Source organism: Ooceraea biroi, chromosome 10, assembly GCF_003672135.1.
Source record: "Ooceraea biroi isolate clonal line C1 chromosome 10, Obir_v5.4, whole genome shotgun sequence".
NCBI classification, from domain to species: Eukaryota; Metazoa; Arthropoda; class Insecta; order Hymenoptera; family Formicidae; genus Ooceraea; species Ooceraea biroi.
The window spans coordinates 11,310,729-11,333,761 of NC_039515.1; the positions used below are offsets into that span (position 1 = coordinate 11,310,729).

The following is a 23,033-nucleotide window of genomic DNA, read 5'->3' on the forward strand; positions in this document are numbered from 1 at the left end:
GAGGGACTCAGAAGAGTGAACCAAAAATGAAGGTTGGGAGGGACTCAAGTGGAGTGAACCGACGATTTGGAGACATTCGGGGACGAATGTAATGTCAGGCTGGCCGAGCTGTAAGATCTGGAAAGATAGTCGAGATTGACAGGTCGTATAGAAGATCGGAATGAAAACAAGTTGATCACAACAGTAGGAGTATTGGCCGTACAGCCTAAGATCTAGGCGTGTGAACCAGGGATCCCGGAGAGTTCGAGTTCAAATCTAAGGCAGTCTCCTAGTTATTTTTCGCCTCTTACAATTCAGAAGTGGGATAAAATCCGCTACCCCTCGAAGACAGTTAAGATTCATCCGCTATCCCTCGGAGAGAAGGGAGTTGAGAAGCAGCTGGCCGGTAGTGAAGCCTGAACATGGAGGTCGGGACGGACTCAGAGGAGTGAACCAACATGGAGATTGGGAAGGACTCAGAGGAGTGAACCAACATGGAGGTTGGGAGGGACTCGGAAGAGTGAACCAAAAATGGATGTTGGGAGGGACTCAGAAGAGTGAACCAAAAATGGAGGTTGGGAGGGACTCAAGTGGAGTGAACCGACGATTTGGAGACATTCGGGGACGAATGTAATGTCAGGCTGGCCGAGCTGTAAGATCTGGAAAAATAGTCGAGACTGACAGGTCGTATAGAGGATCGGAATGAAAACAATTTGATCACAACAGTAGGAGTATTGGCCGTACAGCCTAAGACCTAGGTGTGTGAACCAGGGATCCCGGAGAGTTCGAGTTCAAATCTAAGGCAGTCTCCTAGTTATTTTTCGCCTCTTACAATATTGCGCAAGATTTGACGCAATTTTTAAAGCAAGGAATATTACAGAATATCACACCCAAATTTACGGTCTATACGGTCAATGTGTATCTTCGAATAGCGGATCTTAAGTTAAATTATATCTTTATCAATATTTAGAAATAAGTCCAAATTGTGTTGTCTACTATCTAGTCTTAACGCTAGACGTAACTCTGTAACACACCACGTAAAGCGACAAACGCTGGTCTTGATAAATAAAAAAAAGGATTCCAAAGCGGATTCCTCGCGGCGAGACGTGTCGCCATCCGCGCGAGCCGGCGCCTGAAAAACCGGATGGGGTGGCTTAATTGCGCGCGGTCCCGCGTCGTTCGGTCGCGCGATCGCCGTTCCCGGTTCTCTCCGATCTACGTATTTATGTACCGGTGCGTGTAACGCGTGCGGTAATCTACGGCGGCGAACCGCACCGCCCACAAGGGCCCGTCGCCGCGCCGATCCGCGCACGCCAATCCCGACGTACGCATCTCGCGCAGCGGCGGCGGCGCCGCGTGATTAACGGCGATCATCGTCATGTATACGCATATATAGCGCGATCCGCTCGCATCTCGAGCCGCATCCCACGCCTAACACCTTCCGTTCCATTTAACGGCGGTGGCAGCGGGGGCGGCGACGGGGCGAATAATAATTACATCAAGCGCGCCGTGAGTGCCCCCCGCGGGATGTTTCGCGAAATTATCGATCGCTGCCAATGCGCTCGGCGGCGGTAATTAATTAAGTCGCGGGCGCGATGCGCGATCTGACAGCGAGCGGGGAGACAGGGCGGAGGGAGGGACACGGAACGGGACGGACGCGATCCTTCTTCGATCTTTCGACGAACAGGTGGACGACGTGGGAACGCAACGCGGAACGCGCCGAACGGTTCGCACACGCGGCCACCGTGGACGGGATTATTGATTGTTTCTGCAAAACGCGCGGCGCAAACATCGCGAACGAGGAACTGCGGCTCAGCTCGAGTAACTAAAGCCACTATTAAAGCGGGAAGCGGGGAACGAATCGCGTTTACGCGTCCGCATCGCGCGAGTAATCGATCGAGGCGGACTGTCCGCGTGGACTGATTCGCGGCGGCGGTCATTAAGCGAAAAGCTGAAGTATCGCAAGCGGAAGAATTATCTTCAATTTTCTACTTGATCTTTTACGCTCGTAATACATCATGTTTACGTTAGGCGAGCAACCTACTTTGAGTCAACTTGCAGTTAAGCGCTTGAACGCTTAACAACTGCAATTCAAGCGGTCCGAGCACCTGAAGACCGCGCAGGAGTGAATCGTAATCTCGTAAATCAAGCAGCGATGACGTCGCTTAGAGCGATGATACTCGGAAAGTGCGGGCAACCGGAATCCGCTAATTTCCCCGATCCCGAGGAATGCCGCGATGATGAGGGAACGAAAAGAGATAACTCGTTGCATCGCGCGCTCGCAATCGTCACTTAATAATAACTGACTCAGGAGTCCTCAGGAGGAGAAGGCACCGCGCGACTCGCGGCGGTGTGCCGCTTTTTCGTCTCCTCACCGTCATGGTAACGACATATTAATTATTGTAATTACGGCTATCCCGTCGTCCCGTTGACAACCGATATAATCGCGATGACTCGAATTCCGTTGCGCGCGCGATAAGATAAATTTAATCCTTTAATCCTGCGCGCGGTATTTATAATCATCGTATGCGTACGCGCAACGTTCTCCGCACGGCTATCAGCGCGCGTCATCCTCGTCATCGTCCGGCATATTGCAGAAGAAGACGAATCGGCGACGTAGACCGTTACGCAGTGATAATTATCGTTTAATCGTTCCGCCGATGCAGGCGTGTGTATTTCCACTTCCCCTTAATTCGCTCGTAAATGCGAAAATGATGGGATTACGTTACGCTCGTAACGCTAAAAGCTTTTATGGACATCATCGCCGCTCTTCTGCACCGCAAAAACGCGTGTCTGACAACAAATGGACCCTAAAATGAATACTTTTACTGGGTCGACCAGACACGCTTTTCTGAGTTGTTGATGCTTGTCGATACGAAGCTCGAAAATAAAACACGAAATTACAAATCGACGTGTCTTCATCATTAAGCTGGCGCCAAACTATGCGCGATTCGTAATTCGTATATTTGTGAATAGTGTGGAGGGAAAATTCGTCAATTCGTCATGTGCGATTCGCCTTTCGCACTGATTCGTTAGCGGTGTTTTGACGAAACTCGAAGGACGCGAATCATTACGAATCAATCCATTCCATGGACGCTCGGAGAGGGGGCAAGGAGGGGCAGTTGCTCCCCCCTGGAATTGAAAAATTGCAATGTTAAAATTCTAAATCATAAGCAAAAAAATATTAAAAATAAAACAACAAACAAATAATACACATAAATTATATATCTGATGTAATAAGTTTCGAAGTGAAAAGTTCCCTTGTTTTTTACTTGAGTTTCCTATCTTTAGAGGGATTTTGCCTCCCGTTGAATTCTTTTCTGCGGGCGCCCATGATCCATTCGAATTATGAATGACGTACTGCGAATCGCGAATAGCGTGGAAGGTTTACACTGACGAATGACGAATTTTCCCGAATGTCCGATGAATCTCTACAAATGACGAATCACGAATCGCGCATAGTCTGGCGCCAGCTTTACTGGTCTGGTATCACCCGGCAGTTTCGGTATAGTTCGGTATCTCGTGATTCACTATACTATTTAATACCGGCGTGCACACTGCGCTCCGACCTGATGTAGGTAATTTCCCCAGACGGCTACACACCATCTAGTATGCGGGAAGCATTTCACTTTTTTTTCAAACGACTGCTTAACCGTCGAGATGAAACGGCGACTGTCCGGTCGACCGCCTCGTAAGGCAAGTAATATGCGCTTAAAATTTCCAGCGATAACGTCTCGGAAAACTACGGTCAGCCGATTCCCGCGACCCTGGGAAAATTGCGAATGTGGAAGGACGATCCGGCCGCGCTGATAACGACGCCTCGCGTACTTGTCGTGCGGATTATTATTGTCCCGACATGACCGCGATGAGAGCAAACGATTTCCACCGGCCGAAAAGTGGCGGAACAATGCGATCCACGTGTCCGGGGCGATTCAGCGTTACACGTGAAAGATTCAGCGGCCGTGCCTGCGAATACTCGCTGCTCGGTATGCACCGAGCGTCACGGCAGTCTTAACGGACTCCCTGATCCTCGAGATGGGAACATCGCCAGAGATGGAGCGTGATCAGATAAACGGCACGACAGAATCACGGAGTCTGCGTTGATTAGATCGAAATTTCACGTTGCGGGTCTCCTCGAGACATCTGAAAAATTGGAGAAAGATTGCTCTTGGCCAATGCGAACATAAAACTACCACGAAATTCATCTTGATGAAAGCGCACCGCTAAAAGCTTTATTCACTTCGCGCGAAAAATCCACGCGAGGTGTCTGTACCTCGTCTCGGATATTCCAGCTCGGAGCTCTCGACGCATCAGCAGCGGCATGAGAAAAAGAGGAGCGAAAGCCTGGAAATGCCTGAAGACAGAAAATAATAGAAACCATCGGAAGCTGGAGTAATTAGATGACCCAGCAGAAGTAGAAGATGAGAGATTGATACGGGCGGCTGCTCCGGCACGGGGTCGCAGAGCGCGTGCGAATAGCGCCGAGGCTCGACGCGATTACACCGAAAAAGTCTATAAACGGCAAGTAAGTGCGGAGGCAAGAAACTCATTTGAGGTTCACGTGGCAGGAGTGCGAGGGCGCATTGGAAGCGGCAACAGCAGCACCACCGGTAACAAGAGATGAGTCACATGCTGGATCACAGTATAAGCCGCAGTATAAGAAGGAGGAAGTGAACGTGGAAACAAGAAGAGCGCGGCGTTACTGGTCATCCTCGCGATACTCTTATTACAGCGCCGAGCGTGTGTAATGCGTTGCGATCCATGTCACTTCGGTTCCCACAACGCGCGATGCATCGCCGGAGACCCCGAGGAACTCGGTCCCTCTCTTTCCGCCTTTCGCGCGATCTTCCTCATCCCTCGTTCCTCGCCCTGCATGTTCGCGGTGACTTCCGTTATCGTCGTAATGAAGCTCCTTGATCGCCGCACCTTCGAGCTTCTCTCCAAGTCGTGTCTCTCGACTAACGCCCCAATTAAGATAACTTTGAGGTACTTGTATGGGCGGCGATCATGTAGACTAGTCGCGCTGCTTCGATTCTGATCTTTAATTCAAGTTGTTGAACTTCTGTTACAGGTACATCACCATTTGGATGCTGACGGTGGTCACTCTGAGGTGTCAGGTAAATATGCTCGCTCTTGCTTGCGCTCGCTGTTGGCGAGTGATCAAAAGATTCATGTAAGACGGTTCCGTTTCGAAGGCGACCACTCACGAGAACACCGAGGCGGACGGGAATTCTGAGGATTCTGTTATCGACGACACGACCGAGGATTATTGGGCGGGCAGCGGATCGGGGCCTGATGAGGATGATACTTCTCATAACGAAACCAGGGAAGCGTTAACTCACGAGGCCAGCGATCATGATGCTGTAAGTCACGCATCGCCAATTTGCTTCGCATCGCGCATTTATTTATGAAAATTCACGGTACACGCGGAATTCAATGATTGACTTTCTCTCCGAGCAGCCTATTACTCTTTGTTCCGTTATCTTTATAGAAAAACATATATATATTTCGCAACGAGAAAAACGACGAAATTAGTATCACACCCACAGAAAAGATTTCTGGACTTAATGCTATTACTCTTTAATCTATCATAAAATAAGATCGCTATAGCGACAATCATATTTATTATTGAAAAGAAGCATATTTTAATCTTGAATAGAAAATTCGAAAATCTAGATTTCAATAATCTTGGTGCTATCTCATTCATTTTCTCAGAAGAATTTAGATACAAATTTGTAGCAAGTTCAAAATATTCTTGATTTCAGAATATTGTCAGATCTAAAAGACATCTTATTCTATTCTTCTAAGAGAATTTGTAGAATCTGCACAAAACGGCCAATATTTATGTGTTGCAATCGAAAATCGGGTTAGTGTTTCTGTTATTTACAATGAATAAGTTCAATACTCTACAAGAAATGTTAAAAGATATGGAAATGTCTTATCTCGAATCTTATTTCTCAAGTAAGTATATTGTATATACTTACTTACATTTCCATATCTTTTAATATTTCTTGCATTGTAAATAACAGAAACACTTTCCCGATTTTCGATTGCAACACATAAATATTGGCCGTTTTATCGGAATAAAGGACGCAGAAGCGCCGAGTCGACGAGCGACTGTGAGAAAATAATGCGTCGACATCGACAAAGCCTACTATAAAGTGGCGCTAATATCAAATTATTCTACATACAAGAATATATAAGCATAAATTTGTACATGTTACTCTTGTCTCAAGACAGTAAGACGATCTTATTTAATTGGAAAGAGAAGAATAGAAATTACTGATTTAAATTAAAAATTGTTTTATTTTCATAATTTTTATACTTGTGATACGATTAAATTAGTCAAGAATATTTTTCGTCTTGTTATCAGAAATCCTTTCTGAGGGTGCATCAATCTTGAATCATTCACCGATAACAAAGAAATAGTTAAATGTCACAAATAATTCAATAACGTGAAAGATTAGAAAAGATCAGCAAGCAAGGAAAAAGTCTCATCAGCAGCACTTTGCGGGATTCCTGATAATAAATATCCCAGCTGGGACAGTAGAGAGGAAAGTGAGAGAGTAAGAAGAAGAAAGGCGTGCATGCACGCTGTCACGCGATCGCGCGTCCGTCCAGTTATAGTTAATTGGCAAACGGTTTCCTCGAAAGTGGATTAAAAAAAATATCTAACGAGGGAATGGGAAAAAGGAGATGCAGGAATGATATTTGCCCATCTGTTCAGTTTTGCGTGATTCCTCGTTAACGAATGCTCGCGCGCGCGCGCAAGGCCGTACGGAGTCTCTCGATGCAGGTGTTCTGCATCCGCTATGATATTCAAGAAGATCGAGAAAAAAAAGGAAAGGAAAGAAAAACACCTACAGTTAACCGCGGCGAGGACGACGCCTCGATCGTCGGCGTGTCCTCGATCGGCCGGAAAAATCGTGCGGCCTGCCGAAGATCTATGGTGCTCCGTAAATCCGGTCGAGCACGTTCTGCTTCCTTTTGCGTGCGACTCTCCCGCTCCTCTCGCGATATATCATCAGCGAAGTCGCGGACAAAGATGCGTTCGCCGCAAAAATCGATCGTTACACCGATTGCACGGATCCTCCGTTGACCATTCTTCTTCTCACGTGGAAGAATTCTGGCATGTAGAAGATGCCGCTGGCCCTTTCCGGGCGAAGGGCAGAACGCTTGGTCGGCGCATCGATCGGGAAGCGGAATAAAAGACCATTCCTTTGATTAATCGCCGTTTATCGATGATCTTCGGATTGCCTTTCAACTAGCTCCAGGCGGACTCGATCTCCGATCGCGGAAAAATGTGAACCAGTTTCCAGCAGAATAGAGAGAAAGGGTATCGCGGCCACGTCCGTGCGCGACCTTCGTTATATCGCAAATTGCGAGCGGATGGATGGCTTCTTGCGCGAGCCTCCGCGGCGAAAGACCCCATTACTCGAGTACTCCGGAAGCAGTTTGTTTGGCCTAGGAGCGTTCCTTCGTCGCGGGACAGGAAACGAGATCAATTTCATCTGCGCTCGGCATTTCCGTTTCATTCCAATTAAGAAAGCAAATGCCCCGATCGGGAAGCGAGCCAGCGTTGTCGCGATTATTCTAAATTGATACGCAAAAGCAACAAGCAAGGCGGGAGTAATTTTCGCGAGATAGAAAAATACACACATTGACGATCATTAGCGGTCGCGTTATCGAGCTCGCGGGATTCATGGATGATCAGTTCCGCTACTGCGGAGACTTCTCGTTAAAACGACGAAAATGCAATCTTCATCGGACGTACATTTTTCAGACGCTTGTTGAGAAAGGAAGCTGTTGCTCTGAATAGGACAACTCGCTCCTATTTTACGGCAACCTCTGCAGCGAACGCTGACATTTACGAGAGAATTATTGAATTTAAGTCGCGGACTCGTTGAACGTCGAAATCACGAAATGAGTTCTCGGAAGGGAATCCGAAAGCGGAAGGCGTCGCGCCGCGCGCTCAACAGCGCGCCGATGAGAACGAATCGACGCCGAGGCGCATTCGGCATGAAGTAGCATCTCGCATTTTCCAGCATCCCGGCACGTAGTTAATGCCGAGGCAAGCGTGGTTAAGCATGGCGCGAGTCGGAGGTAATCGGCACTTATCGTCCGCGTTAGGTCTTCCTCTATAATGCATTCCGACGAGATACCACGGAGGATTCAAAGACCACCGCTCATATTCCCGCGGCTCGGACGAGCGGGGTTCGGGCGGGCCGTAAGAACGATCTCCTAACTACTCCACTGGCCCATAAACGCCGTGCACCACCGCCACCGTCGGGGTCCACTCTGTTTCCCGGGAGCATTGTACTTGAGTTCCTGAAATTCCTCAAAAGTGGAATCCGTGAAGAGGAGTAATCGCCCCGTATTTGCGCGCTCACAGCGAGCAAACAACCAGGCAACCCGACGCAAAAGTCGAACGCGACCGACACTCGAGATTAGTCCACGTTAGGGGCGAGAGGGAGAAAGAATAGCGAGGAAACGGGGAGAGAGGGAGCCAGAGGCACGAGAGGACGGCACCGGAGCGGCGCGGGCGCGGCGGTTTCCTCCTCGTCACCGGCACATGCGGGCTGTTCTCGACTGTTTTTCTTCTTTCCCTTCTCTCGTTTTTCCTTTTTTTTAATCTCCGCGTTCACCACTGTAACCACGTGCTCGTCCCCTTTCTTCCTCCAGCGAGCGATTCGCCCGAATAGGTGCCTACCTGGCGCACCAGCTCGCGTCGTGCTCGCTGACAAGCAAGCTCCGAGTAGCAATCCTCCCCTCATCCTCCCGGCCGGGGCTCCGTCATCTTGTTCGCTCTTCTTGCTCGTCTTCTTGCGCGCGCGGGGCGCCCGTACGCGAATGGGGGACCTCGGGTACCCACGCTTGCCGGGGAATGAGCTCGTAAAGCGTTAGTCACGCGCTACTCGTGCTGCCCGTTTTTCAGACTTCCTCGTCGGCTTCTCCACGTCCCTTTCCGCCTCCCTGGATTCTTCATCGACACCGCCGTCGCCGTCGCCTCCCTCTTCCGCGTTACTTCCCCTCCCCTCGTCGCGGTCTCGACCCCCGGCGCTTTTTCTCGCCCTTTCTCACCGTTCGGACGGTAGCGATCCCCAGGCGGATTGGGGGTTAAACCGGATCGTTAACGTAGGAGAGGTCAGGGCTCCCGCTCGACGGGATGGTTTTGCATAGCCGTGTCGGGCATGTACGCGAGGATATTTCGCGGGAAATACCCGCCGCTCCGTACGCCGTAGGTACGCCGACGCGCGGGCTAACGGCTTTGAACCCGCAAATCACTGCATGTAACTCGTTAGCGGATTCCTCGTGTTCATTTCCCGGGCCCGCGTATGAATATCATTAATAGCGCCGAGAGATTTGGCGCGGGTGGCTGATTATCGGCGCTACCTGATTCAATCCGAGTCCGCTCGCTCCTCGAACAACAGTTACAAACCTGCGGCAGCGATAATACAGTAGAATTCAAGACGACGATCGACGTATCGGTGACATTTAATTATTAAAACGCCAAAAAGAGTTCGTCAATTGTATCTACCCGCATGACACGCGATAATGATTTAATAATGATTTGTTTAAATTGTGCGTCGTTAATTAACACTACTGCTCTTTTGCTGAAAGGTCGTGTACATCGGCGAGGGCGGCACCTACGTGCCGGTCCCATCGTTGAAGAACCGGCCGTTAAGCCCGAACCTCCAGGCTCTTCAGACTCTTCAGGGCTTGCAAAGTCTCTCCACAGGCGGAGGCACGGGTGTAGCCAGCGACGAGGATTGGAGAAGGCATCCGGAAACCTGGGACCGCGAACACCGAAGATACAGGCCCAACACGACGAGAGTGCAGCGTGAGTGTCTTTTTGCGTTTTTGCTAAACCTGATTGTTATTGCAGGTGAAAGTCTGATGACCATATCAAAGTGGACCATCTGTCATAATCGACGGATGATCTCTCTTCCTCTCTCTCTCTTTCTTTCTCTGTCATCATGCTGTACACACAGAGTGTTCCGTATTTTTCCAATGAAACAAACTAAATGTAAATTAGATGGATACCGGGAGGAAATTACTCTTCAACGCGTACGCGGCCTCCCGAGCTAATAGAAATTTCCTGCTTTGTAAGTGGTTTAATAGCGGCCTGCCGCGAGACGCTAATTCAACGGAAATAACGTTACGGAAGGGTATTGATTACGTCGAGATCTAGAATCAACAGAAAATCCCCGTCTGCTCGATAATAGATCATCGATTCAGTTTAGCACGTAATTGCCCTATTACATTCTCGCGGGAAAGTAGGGCAAATTTCGTGGGAAACGCGTGCTTACGGGAAAAAGGCTCATCTATCTGGAGCAAAAACGAAAGACGTTCACGAATGATTGAGACCTGAGGGTGCGTGGGGCGTAAAATAAGGAAAGAGAGAGGAAGAGAGAAAGAGGACCGCTACTTCTCGCCCGAATAAGATCGTTGACAAAAAGCGCCTACGGTATCGGTCGGTGTGCCTCGGCGGAGAGACCGTGGCGTCGCTTTAGCATGTCGATCCGTTATTTTTCTGTTGCCCGTTGCCCGGTCGGCAAGAAGCCGAAAGAAGCGACAGGACCGAGAGCGGACGATCGCGGCGGACGGAATATAAGACGAGGCACTTCCGTTCCGGTGTCGCGGTCGATCGACTTGGAAGAATCGTAACAGCGCTCCGCGACGTGTATCTACGTCCATCCTCGTGGCTGGTCCCAGCTGGCGCGCCCGAGAATTCAGAGTGCGATGGCGAATGGCTACCGTTAGAGAGGAGGCAATTAAAACGGTGTCGGAAAGTCGTACGACGCTCCTGACATCGAGAGTACGTAAGCGGCGGCACACCATCACCTCGCTCGCGCACGGTGCGGCACCTCCGATGCCATCCTCCGATGGCATCCTCCCGATCGTCGTCATCATCGTCATTCCGCGCGCGATCGCCGTCGTCGAGTATCGAGCGGCGTCATCATCACCGTCATTATCCGCGTCTGGATCGCGAGTGGAAACTCGAGCAGCCCACCAGGCCGTGCAGATATTTTGACGCTTATATAATACGTTACGGCGCCGGTAATCGACGAGAGCTCGTTCCCCGGCTTCGTCGGTTCGGTTCTCTTCCTTCCTCTTCCTGAGAGAGAAAATTGCGACGCCGCCGTCGTCGTCATCGCGCGGGACGGAACGGGAGGTTTACGAGCGGCCGTTACGCTATTTTTCCGTGGCCGCGGGTACCGATGACGTGAAGCTATGTCGTTAAGTCCGCGCAGGTTGCCGAGCTGAATGATTTAATATCATCTCGCGCGGACGTGCACCTCTGATATCCGCACAACATATTTTCTGAATTTGTATACAGGGTGTCCCATTTTATATTTGTCAGTAAAATATTTCGATACGACGTCGTTTCAGAGAAAAATGTTTCAGACAAAAGTTATATGGCTTCGAGGGGGCAAGATGATGATATTCTCAATTTAATTGTAGATGGCGCCACTTTCGAGATTTCATCATGGCGGCCATTTTTTTAAATGGAAGTCGATTTTTCTCTCTAAGTAAAAGTTGTAGCTGACAATGAGGCGAATACAACGGTTTTTTGTTTTTTGAAATTGGACCATTTTTCAGTGAGTTACAGCGTTCCAAAGTATACTGTTTTATAATTTAAGTATACACATAAACCAAATCTTGAAAAAAAGCACCCCAATTGTAAGAGGCAAGGGAACTCACATTAAACAAGCACCCCAATTGTAAGAGGCAAGGGGACTCACATTAATAAAGCACCCCGAAGGGAACAGAAACCTACTACGTCCACGCCGTTATTCCTGGGTAGCGCTAAAAGTAGGGTAGTTGATAGAACGGTACACTTTGGGTAATGCAAATGCCGGCAGTATTGTAACTTGTAGTTCTCATAACTCGAATAATATTTAACGAAAAAATACTTTATTATAGTGTTTTGAAAAGCTCTCGAGGTAAGCTACAAGACTGTATAATGAGAAATAAAGAGATCCATTAAAAAACAAGTTAACCTTCACATAAACCTTGACAGGTGCACCCAAGGTCAAATCAGTGGCAGCATCTTATGTCCCCCTTGAAGTCATAAAACTTTTGTAAGAAACATTTTTCGATACAAGATTTGGTTTATGTGTATACTTAAATTATAAAACAGTATACTTTGGAACGCTGTAACTCACTGAAAAATGGTCCAATTTCAAAAAACAAAAAACCGTTGTATTCGCCTCATTGTCAGCTACAACTTTTACTTAGAGAGAAAAATCGACTTCCATTTAAAAAAATGGCCGCCATGATGAAATCTCGAAAGTGGCGCCATCTACAATTAAATTGAGAATATCATCATCTTGCCCCCTCGAAGCCATATAACTTTTGTCTGAAACATTTTTCTCTGAAACGACGTCGTATCGAAATATTTTACTGACAAATATAAAATGGGACACCCTGTATATATATGTATGCGTATATGTACGTACGTATACACATTTATTGGTCGGCAATTTTCTTCCACATTACCTTTCACAACGGCCAATTGCGCATCTAATTTGCATTGCGATGGAAGATATATGCCACCTCGTGAAGAAGCAGTAAATTTGCGCAATGGCAATTTGACTTTACGATTTGACGAAAGAGTCATTATCCAAATTAATTCTTCGCCCCGCTGACTGGCCAAGACAAAGTGCTCTTACAGTAGCAGTTTCATCGATAACGTCCCATTGAAGCTCTAAACTGATGCTTTAGTTTTAATCTCGTGTACCGGACGCGCGGCAGTAATTAATGCCAGTGGAACAAGACATTAATAGGACTGACACGGTGTGTGTGCATCCCGTTATAAAAGAATAATAGACACGCGTACAATGTCCTGTGAAAAGAAAATTAATCTCCTATATACGTGGCGTGCGCGTATTACGTTCATCCGCCGCGCGGACGTGTAACGTTAAACAAACATTATTTATTATGGGAAGAGATCGCATGTCGTAGCCGTGCTTTACGAACTCTTTTAATTGTGTTTTGCGGAAAATTACGATCGCTATTAGAAATACGCGAGTAAGAAAAATCTCTTAACGACGCGTCGTCCGTCCATTCAAGCAGAACGAAACGTCTATTAAACCACTTTTCAGCTTTCTTGCCGTTTGCAATTAATCGTTTCGTGCCCCCCGACTAAGTCATTATACGGTATTTTGCTTCGCCGATGCGTGCTATCCGGAGGATAAAGACATGATCGTCTACTCATAAATTTGACGTAGAGCTAAAATAAAAATCGTAAGACAGTCATTGAAAAAACCGTTAATCTTCCGTTAATCGTTACATAAATTTGTACAGGCTATTGTACGTTTTTTTTAGCGAGATATCGTGTCTGCATTGTTTAAACTTTAAACGTAAAGAAGTCGCAAACGACTGTTGTAGGTCTACTACTACTTTGCCCTAATAAATCAACTCGCGCGTGCGTTGCTTCGGAAAAATCGGCGGTAAGGTACCATTTTCGAAAAGATGGATCGACCGGAGCGCTCCAGCTCGACGGGACGATCGATGATCGCATCGCTACGGTAAATTTCCTAAAACATTCGGATGAGCTTGCCATTGGCAATGATGAATGTTACGCCGGGCGTATGGAGCTCGCTGGAGTTCAATGAAGTCGTAAAGTCGAGCCGCTTGCTCTCCGCGGGAACTTGAGGCCACCCGCGGTATCGTCAATTACGCGAAAGAGGGCCCATTAGGTTTAATATATCCTCCTCTCGGCAACGCTCGATTCTCGTACGTCCTCGGGGTTCGGAGAGCCCATTTCACTACTTTTTCCTCCTTTATCTCTCCCACACGCGGTTCACGTTTTCCGCGGCGCGCGCGTAATCACGAGGCTTTCCGCTCGAGCAGCCGATCTAATTCGACAAGTGCAAGAATCGAAGAGCAAAAATTAAAATTTGATTCGCGTTTGATTCTGAAAAAAATTTTATATCGAAAATTAAACACACCGTCGTAAGATTTGTGCGTTCCTGGAGAAGGCAAGCGCATAACGCCGGCCTTCGAAAGTCTTGTATATTTTAATTTTCTTAATAATCTTGAGGAAGTTTCATAAGTTTCTTTCTTGAGCGCGGCTTATAGCGAATCCCGAGGAAAGCCGCCCGAGTCTCTCCGTGACCGCGCTCTCGGCACGTTCGGGCGAATATCGACGTTGCTCAACTCGTCCCATTGTCTGCCCACTGACGTTTTGCCGGACGATGAACACAAAGCACGTATCCGCCATTCTAATAAGCGTGCGTATACGTACAGCGCTCGAAAATGCGCCCAGCACACTCGCACGTACGCAGAACGGCGCGAGGCGTAGGACGAGGGTGAAACGGAACGGTTGTATCATCGGCATGCGCCTCCGGTGTAACTATCTCTATCCTCCATCTCTATCTCATCTATCATTTTGTTATTTCCCCCGTGGATCTGTTCGCGTGCTGGTATTTCTATCGCGTCCTTCTAATCGCGCGTCCATTTCGATTTAATCGACTCGTTAATCCTCAAATAAGTAGGAATTAAATTAATTAAAAATTAGAAATTAATTCCTAGCTTGCAATGTTTGCTAATTTGCAATACTTTTTTCATTAGCGCAATGTCCTACGAGGACGCCTGATCAATTTTGTAACGTGCAATTTTCTATCGCGACGAACGACGGCCGGTCATGGGCGTCAATTAACATGGGAAGAGCGTCTGGAATATATTGAAGTGTCATGCGTGAGGATGTCGCGCGTCCTACGATGAGCGTGGGACGAGCGTGGGTGACGGAGCGAAAAGGTTGTATCATCGGTAGACACCTCGAGTGTAACTATCTTCATCCTCCATCAATCTCCATTCCGCTTTACAGCCGCGGCGGCGTTACGTTGTTACGGTGGAAACGACTTCTCACCACGAAGAGCGCCTATACGGGACCCCAACTTACTTTCACTCGTCATCGACGACCGGTTTTCCACTCGCGGCTATCCGCGAATCTACGATTTTCCGCGGCCGATTTCGACACGCCAGTGACGGCAGGATCTCTCTTGGCCGTGATCGCACGCCCACACCGCGATCGATCAATCGTTTCGCAGATTGATCCTCGACGCAGCCTGCCGGCGAGTCCTCAGATGGCAGTTACTCGGCGCTTTTGCAGCTTTCGATTTTTTCTCGAGAAAGTTTCAGATCGATCGACCGTCAGCTACGGAACCGGCCGTGACTAGCACGTTTAAGAATTATTTTTGAATGCTCGAAAGAGAAGGGGGGAGAGAATTATTTCATAAATTACTTGATTATATAGCTTACTATGACATAGCACACTTGCGCAATTCATATTCTTCCTTCGAGCGGTTGCATTTGCCATTCTGTGTGCATGCAGGTGCACGTTGATTCCTAATGAATGTAGATTTAGGGCAGGGGTTTTCCGCTGCTTCGTATTCCCAGTTTTCCATTTCTCTTTCGACATCTCGGACGTTCTACCTAGACCTTCCCTCGGTTTCGCAAATACGACACAGGCGGAGGATCCATCGCGCTGATGGATCAACAATGTGGCTGATATAGGTCTCCTCTTTAGATACCTTTCTCGATAACTTGTCGAAATGCTGGTGAACGAGCCGAGATATTTTTCTTGGCATCGCCTAGCTCGTGGAATTATTATATGTATGTACACGTACAATTATGCATTGTATACATGATTAGAAAATACTGAGCAGCGGAATGCGGAGGTTTAATTATGAAACATAAATTCGAGGGGAAAGCGCGCACGCGTTGCACGATTAAACAGTAAACAATCCCGTACATAAATTACAGATTTCCACACAATTCTTTCAGTTAATGCACCATTGCATAATTGTGCCATTTGTTTTGCAGATATCGAGGCGGAATGCCAAGACGACTACATGAAAATCAGAATTGGATTCAACGGATCGTTCGCCGGTCTCCTGTATTCAGCAGGTAAAATCTATTATTAATCGCACAATCGAACTGGCTTATTAAAAGATAGACAATACAGTTATTCCTCTTAATGCACTGCGCGCCGGCATTAAATTCCTGTCAACATAATTGTCGTGTCGATGTTCTCCGTTACATTTCACGGCGTCAGTTACATTGTACGCCGAGTTTGTAATGCCGATAACTAGGTGAACGCTCGTCTCGCGAGAGTCGTGCAAATATTGAGAGATAAATTCTGCAAGTAGCGCGCGGCGTAAAAACGAAGAAAAACCCGGCGGTTCTGGGAGTTTTGCGGCGGACCCTCCATTACGTCGGTCAACGGACATTCGACACAGTGCCTGAAATATGTGGCTGCATAACCGACTGCATTGCTGGCATCCGCAATTATCCCGGCAGACCAGTATACGTCCGCGCTAACGAGATAATGGCAGAAATTATCGTAAAGCGATCGGTCGTCCACCGCGCTGACCGCGCCAGAATTTTTCTCGTGCCCGTCGTAAGTCCATCCACTCGCGGTCCAGTAAGATACTTCCGTTATTGCGAAAGAAGTGCACCGCACCGTGCGCTACTCCCGGTAGCGCACGCAACGCGCTGGCAAAAACCGCCGCATCGCGCGCAGGCGGATTTCTTCGCGAAACGTTCGCCGAACAGTATTTTTGAGCCTCGATCCTTCCGCTGATTTGGTCGGGTCGCTGGTCCCCCACGATGATTGATAAGTCGTTAATCGATATTCTAACGATGAGCGCCGCGTCTTCGTGCTAATGCGGCCACGGCACCTTCGCCGAAGCTAATTGAATGTAGCAAAGCGACCAAAAGGTCAGATTAATCTCATCTTTCCGCCTCCCTATCACCGGCGCTGACGACTGGTTTCCTCATTTACGCTTCGCCGTTCATTTGCTCGCCAAGAAAGTACACCGACACCATCCTACGCGCGGCAAGGCTCGCAAGAGCCAGCGACGAGAAGCGTTGATCTTGCATATACGGCGAATTAATATGCGAGATATCGCGGAGTCGCGCGGACATTCGCGACCCCAGACACGATTAACAACAATCGCTTTTAATTGCAGGCTACTCGTACGACCCGGATTGCATGTACGTTAACGGGACGGGCCGCGACTACTACGAGTTCTACATTCAGCTGAATCGATGCGGCACCCTCGGCGAGAACACTCATCATCAGGACAGCAGGAAGAATCCGACGGTACGTAGAGGGAACGGGCACGAGCGGTGCACCTCGCGCGCTCGCACCGGCTCGACGAGGAATAATAATGATTAGCGTGGCTCAAGAGGGGGTGGGCAGGGGGCAAAATGTAACCCCGGCTGCTTTGAGAGCGCGGTTCAGTTTTTAATCTGGATAATCAGAGAAAATTAGATGTCACATTGTGAACCGGGGACCGCGCGGGAATGCTGGCACCGCTATTGTATAGTAGAACCGGCGGTACGTGCCGGGTTCACGTGAGAAATAAGGCTCGCACGATATTGCGTTATATTCAACGTTATGCACGCTCACACCCCGTGTGTTCTTGCAGAAAAATCTTATGTGGAACACGGTCACGGTGCAGTACAACCCGCTGATAGAGGAGGAGTTCGACGAGCACTTTAAGGTGACCTGCGAGTACGGCTACGATTTCTGGAAGACGGTCACGTTTCCCTTTCTCGACGTCGAGTAAGTGTCGATGTTTAGCCGATCTTCTCACACTCGTGCTTAAATTGGGAAAAAATTGTTTAAGCGCGTTGTTAAACTAATTTTAAAATGTTTGCGATAGACTCTTTCCTCACGCGGAAATTGTGCGGGAGAGGTCATATCGATCAGAGTGCCGAGACTTTTGCACAATGCCCGCGATATCGCCTAAAACCTTCGATTACGCGTAATCGATGGAACGAGTTTCGCGGCGAGGCCGTTTACGTAATATCTACAATAATGTCTAACATCTGCTATTGAATGGCGCGAAGTAGACCGTACTCCGCTCGCTCGAGATAACGGATACGCATTCTTCCTGCCTCTTACGCACCCACCTTCTTCCAGGGTCGCCACGGGAAATCCCGTAGTCTTCACCCTGCAGCCTCCAGAGTGCTACATGGAAATCAGATACGGTTACGGGACCACTGGAACTAGAGTGGCTGGACCAGTTCGCGTCGGCGATCCTCTGACTCTCATTATCTACATGCGCAGCAAATACGGTAAGCTTCTCTGCGCGACGCGTAACCGCAGCATCACGTAATCGCCAGGGCTGGTGAAGTGCCCATCGGGCTCGATAGGCACGATCCATTAGTTTCGCAAGTCCAAGGTAGGTGTCGAACAACAGTCTTCGTAAGACGATGGGAGACGCGAGGGACTATAAATATCGAATCGGCAACGTTCCTTGGTTGGACAACCAAGTTAGACGAGCAAATTAGACCGCATTTTATTTTCGTAACATCGATACGAGTTCCAACAAGTTAGTCTTTTTTATTGTCTCGAAAATTTGATCGTACGAGCCTTTAATGTTTACTCTTTTGCGACGCAAGAAGCGCGCGATTACAACGTAACGTTTTAAGGGGGGAGCCTGCTTTAGACCGCTGAAAATAAGGTATATTTTACGAATTGTTTTTGGAGAAACTATACAGCGGATCATTATAAAACTTTGATGCATTTATTAGTACATGTTTAAAGATAAAAAAAATTATTTTTTGATTTGAATGTATCGCTTGTAGAGGTCGTCCTGGAGAAATCTTAGTGCAGCCGCGTCGCCGGCATTGCAAATTGCTGAGCATTCTCCTGCCTCCAAATTTCGTCTAAACTGAAAAATTGAAATATGTTCTCGTTATTTATGAATTCCCATCGTCGATGAACCAAAGAGAGAAGAAAAAAGTTGAAAAGTGCCAAAATGGTGGAGCTTAGAACACAAAAGTACGATTTTTAGGCAAAGTTTTTGAACTTTTTCATGCAAAAATAATTGTTTAACTTAATGTTTTTATGAATATTAAAGGTTCATCGACGATGGGAATTCAGAAATAACAAGAAAATATTTCAATTTTTCAGTTTGGATGAAATTTGGAGGCAGGAGAATGCTCACCAATTTACAATGCCGGCTGCACTAAGATGCCTCCAGGACGACCTCTACAGGCGATATATTCAAATCAAAAAATAATTTTTTTATCTTTAAACATGTACTAATAAATGCATCAAAGTTTTATAATGATCCGCTGTATAGTTTCTCCAAAAAAATTCGTAAAATTATACCTTATTTTCAACGTTCTAAAGCAGGCTCCCCCCTTAACTGAAGCTCGCAAGTTTTTTGACTAATGGCGACGCGATGATGCAGTCAGGAGAATGAGCCGCCAGGGCAAATGACCGGTAATATTGAGACGTGCCGTTCCTGGAAATCACGCGCGGCATGCATTTTCGTCGTTTCGCATCTCTTTTCTTAGGCCGCTACCGAGCCTAATCACACGACGCTCGATTCCTCCGCGAAGGTATCATTCGACAGCGGTAACGGTATAAGATGAAGCAGACTTTGTCAGTCGAGCTCGGTAATTTGCGAAAGATGCGGAAGAAACGCTGGAGAGACGACGATGCGCTACGAAAATGTGCGCGCTTCGACGTAACGACAGATGTCTGTGCTTTAACGAGAGGGACTCTGCCTACTGCGTTTACGTCTACATCACTTATGTCGCGCGAATCTATGTCAGGGAATGGACGTCATGCGTTACCGTGCCATCTATCGTGGTTGACTAATCGGTTTCGCTATTAGCGCCATATTTCGCAGAGGCCAATCCTTCATCGCTTCTTACCTAATTGTAATAAATCTTCGGGAACGGTTCTCTCGCTGCATTACGTCCATCACGCTTTCAAGCCTCATTCATTTCTTCAAATTATTGACTCTAATTTACGAGGTGCTCCTTCGTAGACAAATCAAGCTTCAAGTGACAAGTGCTATTCGGTAGCCGCAAATCAGCGGTAATCTTATTAGAATGACTAATGTTTATTCGAATTAACTATTCTCGTTGGAATGAAATAAAATTATTTGCAGTGAATAATCTTTATCGAACTGATTTCTTGTTGCAGACGGCTTTGACATTGTCGTGAACGACTGCTACGCGCACAACGGCGGGAACAAGCGAATCCAACTGATCGATCAGTACGGATGTCCGGTGGACGACAAGCTAATCAGCCGGTTCCGGGGTTCCTGGTCGGAGAGCGGCTTGTTCGAGACGCAGGTCTTTGCTTACATGAAGACCTTCAGGTTCACGGGATCGCCGGCTCTGTATATCGAATGCGACGTTCGCATGTGCCACGGAAGATGCCCGGTAACTGGATACTTACCCGCACTCTTGCTGCACGCTATTCGATCGATTTTAATCTACTTAGTTTTAATCTATTTAAGCATCACACTGATTGAGTTGGATCCTAACTGCGCCAAGATTATTCGTCTTTAACGTATAATTTAGCTATTCATATTATTTTCATCTTTAACGTAAAAATTAGCTATTAATATTATTCTCACACTCGCATCACACACGTGGGTAATTATTACTTGATATTTCTTCCCAAGCTTGTACCATGTAACTCTTCCTAATAGCTTCTTTCGTAAAATTAAAGAAATATATTTTTAGAGAGATTTGACAGATTAAGAAAAATAATGAATTTCTAAATAGATATTTTTACGTGACGCCATTTAGGAGGCTTCTGTACGCAAGTTAAAAAAAGGCTTGGTGCTCCAGTTTCTCAGGTATTTTTAACTTGAATGCATCACCTATCATTTCAGAGCCAACCTTGCCATTGGAGAAACGCGAAGAACGTGGTGAAACGATCGGTGTCGGAAATGATCGGTGGACCATCGACACCGGCAACCAGTTTGTCGGAGAACGTGAATCTCTTCCAGTCTCTTCGCGTTCTTCAGGAAGGTGAGGCGGACACGGAACTGTTCCAGAATTCCACCAGCACCTCTCGCAGCGGTAAAACGGATATTTATGTTAAAAACCACTTTACTGTTAGAACAATTATGACAAATCATATATCTATCATAGTCTCGTTCGGAGGGAAGTGCGCCACTTTTGCATGATGCAATACGGCAGCTGATCCAGCATAAAACTCAGGGCAATATAAACTTTCTCAAATTCTGAATTTTGTAAAATTATATTATTTATTTACTTAAAATAATTGTTTTAGTAAAAACATTAGATTTGTCATAGCAGTTATTGGACAAAATTAAAACGCAAATTGCTTCAAGGAATTAAGAACTCATGGAACTCAGTAGCAGTTATTTACTATTTTTATTTATAATAAAAAGCCACGTTGTATAATTATTACACAACTGTAGTTTTCACAATCGCAACAATTTTTTCTTTTCTTTACAGGATTTCGCGAATCTACGGCTGACAGAGTGTGCTTGAAATCTTCGGTGGCTAGCACAGTAGTAGGGCTCGGCTGCGGCTTCTTCTGCATCATGGCCGGCACGATACTGGCCATGTGCTCGCGAATACGGCGACAAGCGCGGGAGAAGCTGCTGTCGGACAGCATAAGCTACATGACGCATAAAGGCCGAATCAACTAGAGGCAGCGTGGAAGCTTACTTCTTCCCTCATCTCTTCTCTTCCCGATCGATTGCGATCTCGCGTCTTTCGCGCGGAGTTGCCAAGAAAATGCTCCGCTGATAACAACGAGAACGCATACTCCCTGTTGTTAAGGTAGAAATCGGTCGATATACGAATGACTGAGCTATACTGATAAGCTAGATCGGCAGCCGATAGAAACAACGATGCAGGTGCGGCGATGATTTTTATTCATTTTGAGAAAATTTATTTTTGTCTTCTGTAAACTAAATGAGAACGTCAAATTTCGCGGTGCACTATTTTCGAAGAGTTCGCGTGCTATTGTGCTAATTTGTTAAGAGATGAGCGTCGAATTGACGCGGTGCAAAGTGCCTTACGTACATCACGATAGCCGCCGGTAATTCAGGAATTCCGTGAATATGACAGGAATCTTCCCATCGACCTGTGCGCGCGAATGCTTCTTTATATAAATGATACTCGCTGCTATACTCTCTCGCTTCTCTTACTTACCGAAACGTTCACCGATACTCATTCGTTAATTGATGTATATGTCGCGAGTGAGATATCTGTAGCGCGTTATCGATCGTCGATAAATAGACGTAGAGGGTTATCGACATTGCCACGATCTCGGTGCCGAATGTGCGATCGGTGAAATAAGACTTTGAGCGCTACCGCGTCGATCGATAACTTAATGCAACGATCGGCATGGGATTTCTTCTTTTTTTTTATTGCTTATTTCGATCTCGCAAGCGGCACAGTTTGAGATCAAATCGAACGTAACGACGTCAATAACGACGCTTAATTGCCGCTGATAAGGATTCAGTACTTACATGTCTATCTATAGCATTGCTCGCCATATTCAGGAACGTAAAAATTGAAATCTTTTATAATAAATTTCGGAATTAATTGTGTCACAGTAAAAGTCAATGATTTAATGATATAATTGACATTAATCATTTAATAATACAATTGACAGAGAAATATAATACAATAAATTAAAATATAACACATAAATGTTCGAAGTATATAAATAATACAGATAATGGACGAGTCATGAAAAATTTATAAAATTTATAAAATAGAAAGACTGTTTTATATATCAAAATATACATATAAGAATATTTATGAAGTTAAAGTCTCCAACAAGATTGAAAGATATATACTGTCCTCGAGACAGAGATTCGGGAACGAAAATTAGACCATTCGTTCAATTAGCTCTCTATTTGAATCTCGTCGTTCCTGAATGTTCGCGAATAATGTGTATTAAGGTTTAATTGAATATCATTATATAACAAACGAATATACTTAGGTTTATTACTTACATGTACTCGATATATACATAGCATCGGAAGTGCGAACCCTATAATACAATGGAAAAGAAAGGAACAAGAAAATTACACGGAACGCGCACCGGGTGTACGGCCAGCGAGGATTAAATAATATTTTACGAGACCACCCCGTATATGAATGGGGGCGAGCCAAAGAGTCGTAGCTCAGTTCTCGTCTTGATATTTATTCCGAAATTCGCCGACCTCGCGCGATCTTTCGCCACCGTGTGAAATATTAATTTCCCCTCCTGGTTGTTCCCCTCACACACACACACA

General features: G+C 46.6%; 1 protein-coding gene across 1 annotated transcript in view; it reads left to right on the plus strand.

Moving 5' to 3' along the window:
• The window catches only part of LOC105286592, an 82,077-nt gene extending 60,162 nt beyond the window's left edge, over positions 1–21,915 (plus strand). The window contains exons 2-11 of the mRNA XM_011351637.3: positions 5,051–5,096; positions 5,175–5,342; positions 9,601–9,820; positions 15,814–15,897; positions 16,962–17,095; positions 17,424–17,560; positions 17,921–18,075; positions 19,943–20,184; positions 20,643–20,832; positions 21,235–21,915. Coding sequence (XP_011349939.2) covers positions 5,051–5,096; positions 5,175–5,342; positions 9,601–9,820; positions 15,814–15,897; positions 16,962–17,095; positions 17,424–17,560; positions 17,921–18,075; positions 19,943–20,184; positions 20,643–20,832; positions 21,235–21,431 — 1,573 coding nt within the window. The 3' untranslated portion in view covers positions 21,432–21,915. The remainder of the gene's footprint in view (positions 1–5,050; positions 5,097–5,174; positions 5,343–9,600; positions 9,821–15,813; positions 15,898–16,961; positions 17,096–17,423; positions 17,561–17,920; positions 18,076–19,942; positions 20,185–20,642; positions 20,833–21,234) is intronic.
• The last annotated feature ends 1,118 nt before the right edge of the window (positions 21,916–23,033 follow it).